The sequence below is a fragment of the Cololabis saira genome, chromosome 22 (assembly GCF_033807715.1).
Source record: "Cololabis saira isolate AMF1-May2022 chromosome 22, fColSai1.1, whole genome shotgun sequence".
In the NCBI taxonomy this organism is placed as follows: domain Eukaryota; kingdom Metazoa; phylum Chordata; class Actinopteri; order Beloniformes; family Belonidae; genus Cololabis; species Cololabis saira.
In genome coordinates this window covers 13464939-13473376 of record NC_084608.1, presented here as the reverse complement: position 1 = coordinate 13473376, position 8438 = coordinate 13464939, and the positions used below count along the sequence as shown (strand labels likewise).

The following is an 8438-nucleotide window of genomic DNA, read 5'->3' as shown; positions in this document are numbered from 1 at the left end:
TCAACAACTTTTGTTGAGACTCCAATTTCCTACCCCATGTGAAGGTCCCGACACCTCAGAAGTTGGTTCAAACAGATTTGAATCAACGAGAGCACCCTATGGGGTGATTTGGAGGTCTGTGACAGTCATGACAAATGTCTGATAATGACATTTGGCCCGAGTCACATCCGACTGTAAATTACTTTTTGTCTCTTTCCTGATTGGTGTATTCTTGCTTTAACTTCTTGTATAAGAAGCTTGTTCCAATTTCACTCGGTGTCAGCCACCGAACCAGACACTGTCTGTATCTGTCAGCTGAACGCCGGCTAGAATAAAATCTCTCAATACCACAGCGGACTCTTGAACTGGACTTTGTAATATTCTTCAACAATTTGGCGCTGTGACCCGGATGACAATAGACCTTCGATGGAAACTCCTGTTCCAGAACAACGGCGCAATCAGCGACTCTATCTAAAATTTTAGAGGTTAGGGGATCCACTTACAAAATCCCAAATTATTGTTGCTGAGTTGTTGTCGAAAGTCTGTGAATTGGAGTGCCGGAGAATGGTTGACGTCATCCTGAGATTTTAGGTAAGTCCGCTGTGTGGTTGTGAAGGTTATATTTTTTGTTATTATTTTGTGTTATTGGGAAGGTTATTGTAGAGATGTTTTTAGGAACGCTGACAATTTCATAACACTTGAATCTGATTGTGTTGTGAGAATGTTCTGCTTCTCCTGCCTTAGAATTGACTAGCTCTTCTAAAAGGTTTAATATCTCGGGTAACATTAAAAAGAAAGAAATGGCCAGAACGAAACGGTTGGTCTGAGTACCAAAACTAAGTCCAGTGGGACTTGCATATGCAGGACGTGAGGTCCATAAAAGTGTTGGAACACTGAGTTATTTGTGGAAAACGGATATATATGTAGAAGAACTGGTTTTATTTTATAAATGGGGATGACTAGCTCTCCCAAATACTTGAGATATATTTCATTTCAGTAAGAATCGACTTGCTCTCCTTACATTAAGCCGAATGATTTGTAGGCTCAAGTAGACTGATGGTTGGAAGAATCAGAAAGTGATTTGTGGGTAAAAGTAAGTGTAATTGAAGTTTTTTTTCTCTGGGAGGGATCTTACAGAAGGAAAAATGGGAAGTTTTCTCAGTAAAGAGTCAGAGGAAGAGTTGACTGGTCCTTCTAAATACATGTACGATAACTACGGTACCAATAGCACTAAGTTTGTTAAAACATGGGTTAAGATAACTAAAGACGACGGTCTCTTAAAATTTCCCCCAAGTGGGACCTTTGACCGGACTAGATTAGAAAATTTAAAGGAAAAATTAAATTCTCAAACAAATGGACAAAAGCACTTCAACTCCTTCAGATTTTGGAGGGATGAAAGCAGACGCCGTAATGCAGAATCCCAAATAGCTTAGCTTACGGATCAGAACAAAAAGCTGATGGCTCAATTAGAAGAGTGTAAAAACGCAACGCAGACAAAGAAGGAATTAGACCCATTAACCGGGTCCTCCACAAACATTAAAATAAACAAAAACAATCATGCCACAACTATGTACCCTGTGAAAGAATTGGAAGAACTTAAAAACACAACGCAGACAAAAATGAAAGTGGAAAACCATTTAAATGATCAAATCAAAAACCTTTATCCGGTAAAACAGATTAAAGAATCAAGTGACGATGACACTTCTGATGATGACTGGATTTTACAACATCCCAAGTCTGAAGACAATAGCCAAAACAGTGAAGAGGAGTGGGTTGTGAAAAGAGGCAGAAAACCAAAGAAAACACAATCAGTAAAATTAGCTCCACTGATCACAATGGGAAAAGATGTTATCTACAAACCTTGGAGCCGAAGAGAACTAAAAGCGATAGTAGGAGATTTTCCCAAGGATGTCAGAAAAAATAAACAAAAATGGCTAGATGAATGGGAATCAGTATGCACAATATACACACCTCACATGCCTGACATAATGCAACTGTTAAAGCTAACTTTGCCACCTGATTTGAAAAGCAGAGTACTTGATGCATGTAGAATTTCCTCTGATCCTACAGCTGTTGCCAAAATCACACCAGAAGAAGCTCAGACCCTTTACAGCTTCATCACTTTAGCAGTTCAAAAGGAAGTAGTACAAAAAGTGGATTATACTCCTCTCACAAAACTTAAACAAGGAAAAGATGAGAATCCCAGGGAACTCTATGCTACAATGATGTTGACAGCAAAAGAAAATTGTGGTTTGTCACAAGATCAGATTAATGGACTTCCTCCAGGTTACTTGCAAGATATATTTGTTAGCTGCCTTCAACCAAAGGTTAAGGCTAAAGTAGTACTGACAGTTGGGTGGGCGGGGAAAGCAATGACTGAACTAGTGGAAATAGCTCAACACCACTGGGACAACACAGAACAAAAGGAATCTAAAATGTATGAAACGCTAATGCTTGCCCAAGTGTCTCACTACACAGGCGGAGTACCGAGAGGAGGACGCAGCGGCAGAGGGATCAACCAAAGATGTGGACCAATGAATCACTCACACCACAACAAAGGTCACACGTCGCACTTCCCAAACAAAAACAATAGGAACTGCTTCTGTTGTGGTGAACCAGATCATTGGATAAAAGATTGCCCCTATAGAACATCCCAACCTAATTTTACCCTGCCTATGGTAACTCCATCAAGTGATCACATGGAGGTCCAACAAACCCCACAGCACAATCCATAGAGCTGTCAGGACAGTGCCCAAATTGAAACAGAAATAACTTTAACAGTAGCTCCACTGATAAAACTAGCAAAAACAAATGAAGAGCCTAACTTAACAATAGATGTAAATGGAAAATCTACATCATTTCTGGTAGATACAGGAGCTTCTCTTTCAACTTTAAGACCAATCACTTCTACAAATTTGAAATCATCTAAAGAAACTGTCAGAGCTGTGGGGGTTGGAGGGATTCCCATGTGTTTACCTGTCTCTGAGCCTACTACAGTATCTATAGGCCCGTTTACTGAAAGCATGTCAAACTTCACAACTTCTCACTCCTTTCTGCTGTCAGATACCACACCTGTAAATCTATTAGGGAGAGACTTGTTGTGCAAACTAAATTGTACCATTTACTGCACACCAGACGGTATCTTTTTAGAGACTAACCAAGATAACACAACCGCTGTACTAGCAGCTCTGATAGATCAGAACCAGCTGATGGATGCGGAAAAAGGGAAAACACAGGATAGAATAGTGTCCAGCGTGCCCCCATCAGTATGGTCTTCTTCTTCTAATGACATTGGTTTGATCAAATCTACTGAACCAGTACAGATATTGCTGAAACAGAATGTCTCTTTGCCAAAGATTTCACAGTATCCTCTTTCTCAGGAAAAGAGAGAGGGCATCCGCCCTATAGTTCAATCTCTGTTAAGCCAGGGAATAATAGTGCCGTGTGATAGTCCATGCAACACGCCTATACTTCCTGTTAAAAAACCAGGTAAACCAGAATATAGATTTGTACAGGACCTACGAGCTATAAATGAAGTGGTACTCCCACGTTTCCCTTTAGTTCCAAATCCTACTACAGTTTTGTCGTCAATACCTGCCAATTCCACCCACTATACTGTGTTGGACCTTTGCAGTGCATTCTTTTCTGTCCCTCTACATAAGGATAGCCAATATTTATTTGCATTTACATATGATGGACAACAATACACATTCACCAGATTACCCCAAGGGTATACTGAGTCACCTACAATTTTTTCTCGTGCTCTAAATAATGACCTCAAAGACGTGTCATTTCCTGGAGGCTCCACTCTGATTCAATATGTTGACGATTTACTTTTAGCCAGTCCCTCTGCCCCTGCATGCGAAATGGACACAGTTACCCTTCTCAACGCTTTAGCTGTCAAAGGCCACAAAACCTCACTTAAGAAAGCTCAACTGTGTCAGAATGAAGTCCAGTATTTGGGACATACACTATCTGGCTCCACAAGGGTCCTTACTCCCTCCAGAATAAAATCTATAATAGAAATGCCCAAACCCACAACTATGTCACAGATGAAGACATTTTTAGGTATGACGGGCTATTGCAGACAATGGATAATGGATTATGCATCACTTGCAATGCCACTCCAAGACATATGCAAACCCTCAGACTGCACTCAGCCCTTAACCTGGTCACAACAAGCTGACGATGCTTTTAACAAGTTAAAACAGGCATTACTATCTGCCCCTGCGCTCGGCCTTCCCGACTACAATCAACCATTCACTCTTTTTGTACATGAAAAATGTGGATTTGCCCAATCTGTTCTCACTCAACGTCATAACTCTGCTTACAGACCTGTGGCGTACTTTTCCTCTAAACTGGATCCCGTCGAGAGAGGGCTTCCACCTTGTCTCAAAGCCGTAGCCGCAGCAGCACTTGCTATCAACAAATCTGCTGATATTGTTTTAGGGTCACCACTAACAGTCATGGTCCCACACGATGCACTCACCCTGATTACCAGAGAGGCACATAGACATGTGACAGGGACAAGAGAAGCAAAATACGTACTAACTCTCACTGCTCCACACATTACACTAAAAAGATGTTCTATCCTTAACCCTGCTACATTACTTCCAACCGAAGATGATGGTGAACCCCATAATTGTATGGATGTCACCTCATGTTCATCTAAACCTCGTCCCGACCTTTCTGAAACTCCACTCTCTAACTCTGATCTTGTTTTCTTCACTGACGGCTCTGCTTATAGAGAAAATGGAATACCATATGCAGGTTATGCAATTTGTGATAATTTCTCAACTGTTGAAAGTGCCGCCCTGCCCTCCTCCAACTCCGCCCAAGTAGCTGAACTATATGCACTGATGAGAGCCTGTCAACTAGCAAAAGGTAAAACTGTTACGATCTATACAGATTCCAGATATGCTTTTGGTTGTGTACATGATTTTGGTATATTGTGGGCGAACCGAGGATTTATCACATCTTCGGGGACACCCGTTAAACATGGTCAATTGATTGGTGAACTGTTAGAAGCGTGTCAACTACCTTCATCTATTGCTGTTGTTAAATGTGAAGCCCACACCAAATTCAAGGACCCTGTTTCACTAGGCAATGCTTCGGCTGACCATGCAGCAAAAGAAGCCGCCAAATTTGGCTTACCTGTCCATGTAAAGCTCTGCCCTTCTATACCCGCTAACGATCTGGCTTCTCCTAATGATGTAGCCCTCTTACAAGAGACTGCTGATGCGAAGGAGCACAGATTGTGGCTTTCCCATGGTTGTAAAAATGTAAATAATTTGTGGGTCAGCAACGACGGCCGCGTTGTTGCACCCACATCTTTGTACCCGTGGCTAGCACGCATGTCACATAGTTTGTCACATGTAAGCAAAGGGGGAATGTGTCAGATAGTGTTGAAAGACTGGTATGCTCCAGGATTCACATCCTATGCAAGAAAATATTGTGAACAATGCCTAATCTGTCAACAACATAACCCAGGGAAAACAGTACAAACAACATTGTCAACACACCCCCCCCCACGGGGACCCTTTGAAGCTCTGCAAATAGACTTTATTCATATGCCAAAATGTGAGGGATATGAAAATGTTCTTGTATGCGTGGATATGTTTTCAAACTGGCCTGAAGCCTGGGCTTGCAGGAAGGCGGACTCTACTGCTGTAGTGAAATGCCTATTAAAAGACATTGTTCCACGGTTCGGCATTCCACACAGCATCAACTCAGACCGAGGTACTCATTTCACTGGACAAATAATGACTGAACTCTGTAAATCACTGGGTATTAAACAGAGACTGCATTGCCCATACCACCCGCAGTCTGCAGGGCTAGTTGAAAGACAAAATGGCATCTTGAAAAACAAACTAGCCAAACTGTGTGCTGAAACTGGGCTAAAATGGACAATGTTGTTGCCTTTGGCCCTAATGTCGATGAGGTCAACACCCGTTAGGAAGCATAAACTCACACCTCATGAAATTATTACGGGTAGACCTATGACTATACCAAGTAATTCAGTTCTATGTATGAAAAAGATGGACCTCCATGCCATGGATGAATCCATGATATCATTCTGTTCTGCTCTAACATTTGCTGTCCAGTCAATCCACAGACAAGTAAAAGCTGTCCAGTCTCCTCCTAGTGACAAACCGTGCCATAACCTCCAACCCGGCGACTGGGTCTGTGTCAGGGAGTTCCGACGGAAAAACGCCCTGAAACCTCGCTGGTCTAAACCTCAACACGTCCTGCTCACCACCAACACCGCCGTCAAGTGTGAGGGGCGTCTAATCTGGATCCACGCATCCCACTGCAAGAAAACAACTCCTCCGCCATGCACCGGAAACCAGCTGGTACCATCTTCTTCCTGGGGGTCTTCGTCCTCACCACCGTCGGAGCCAGTGAAAGAAACCACGCAGGCTCGGACAGCCCAGAAGTAGATGAACTTCAACACCCCAGACTTCGACGACTGGCAGAGGAGCAGGGGAGCAGCGCAGGCCACAGAGGCCCAGAAGCAGATGCATTATACACGCCAAAACACTCACATCTGTCGCAGGAACAAAACAGACACCCTTGCAAACACCACAAACGAGACCTAACCGTTTACCAGGAGAAAATAACTCCTAAAATATATGAAACACAACCCTCAACAAACACATACCTCCAACTGGCAAAAATGGTTGCTGAAAATAGCCCACACCCTGATAACTGTTATGTGTGTGGGTTCATTCCACACAGCACAAAAGAAGGACTCCCATTAATGACTCTGCCCATTACTTCATGTGACACCTGTTACATTTTGAACCTCAATTCCTCTTATGGGCATTGCAAATGTCACAAACCCCCCCAAATGAGACAAATGTATTGTGATAAAATTCACACTAGCTGTTATTCCTGCAGCACACCGATTCCTCTCACCCTCACCATGATCCCAAAGACATTAAAGTGGTGTGTTGAAGGCAAAGGAACTATCCACCTAGGAATATCAAACTGTGACTCCACATACTCTCCTTCTGAAGAACCGCTTGTTAAGCCTAAAACAAGCCAAAATCCACTGCCCGATTCCATTAAAGATTATAACTACCTTGCTACAATGGTTAATCGCTGTTCCATACCTCTACCAAAAGGTGTTTACTGGATTTGTGGCATGAAGGCTTACGAATATCTTCCAAACGATTGGTCTGGTATATGTGGTCTGGGCCATGTGGTACCAGCCATGAGAATCGTCGCTGTACCACCGAAAGTTCGCATTGTTAAAAGAGAATTGTACACTCACACCCAAACACCATGGACAAGATTTTTTGGTGCCCTCGTTCCAAATTACGGAGTCATGGCAGCTTTGGATCAGATAAGGGACCTATCTCATGCAGTTGAAGACTTAGCAAATACCACAGCAAAGGGCATGTCTATGCTTTCACAAGAGATGACTGCTGTAAGGATGATGGCCTTGCAAAATCGTGCTGCATTGGACTACTTATTAGCTTCTCAAGGGGGAACTTGTGCTGTGATTAAAACTGAATGCTGTACCTTTATACCTAACCACAATGCCACCATCCAAGAAATAACAGATCACTTGAAAAACATTGCTAACACATTACATACACCTGTCACGACTAGTTTGTTTGGTTGGTTTAGAGAACAGTTAGGACACGTTGGTTACTTGATATTTGAATTTGCTTTATTGGGGTTTGTACTCCTAATTGTTATTTGGCTTCTGATTACATGTCTAAGGTTCACTTGCAAAATATGTATGGCTCAAACTACTACTACAATCATGTACTCCACTGTAATTCCACCTCTACCGTCAGTGGAGGAGGAAAATTCAGACTTTCTGTTCAAAATTGGGATTGACTGTACTTAAGTGAAAAAAAAAAAAAAAAAAAAAAAAAAAAAAAAAAAAAATTGTGAATTGTCGAGCCACATTGTCATGGGAAGCTCCAGCCCCTACCCCCTACAGGGCTTTGAACTGGACTCAAGAACTTTTGTTGAGACTCCAATTTCCTACCCCATGTGAAGGTCCCGACACCTCGGAAGTTGGCTCAAACAGACAACTGGACTCAACAACTTTTGTTGAGACTCCAATTTCCTACCCCATGTGAAGGTCCCGACACCTCAGAAGTTGGTTCAAACAGATTTGAATCAACGAGAGCACCCTATGGGGTGATTTGGAGGTCTGTGACAGTCATGACAAATGTCTGATAATGACATTTGGCCCGAGTCACATCCGACTGTAAATTACTTTTTGTCTCTTTCCTGATTGGTGTATTCTTGCTTTAACTTCTTGTATAAGAAGCTTGTTCCAATTTCACTCGGTGTCAGCCACCGAACCAGACACTGTCTGTATCTGTCAGCTGAACGCCGGCTAGAATAAAATCTCTCAATACCACAGCGGACTCTTGAACTGGACTTTGTAATATTCTTCAACACTGTGGAGGCCGTTCGAGTCCAGTGTTATGTTC

At 42.5% G+C, this 8438-nt stretch overlaps 1 protein-coding gene across 1 annotated transcript; it reads left to right on the top strand.

Annotated features, from left to right (window-relative positions):
- Window positions 1-491: 491 nt before the first annotated feature.
- On the top strand, window positions 492-7840 carry LOC133423308 (endogenous retrovirus group 3 member 1 Env polyprotein-like). Its single transcript, XM_061713495.1, has 2 exons — window positions 492-570; window positions 6114-7840. Exon 2 carries the CDS (start codon window positions 6314-6316, stop codon window positions 7838-7840), a length of 1527 nt encoding a protein of 508 aa, XP_061569479.1. The 5' UTR covers window positions 492-570; window positions 6114-6313.
- The last annotated feature ends 598 nt before the right edge of the window (window positions 7841-8438 follow it).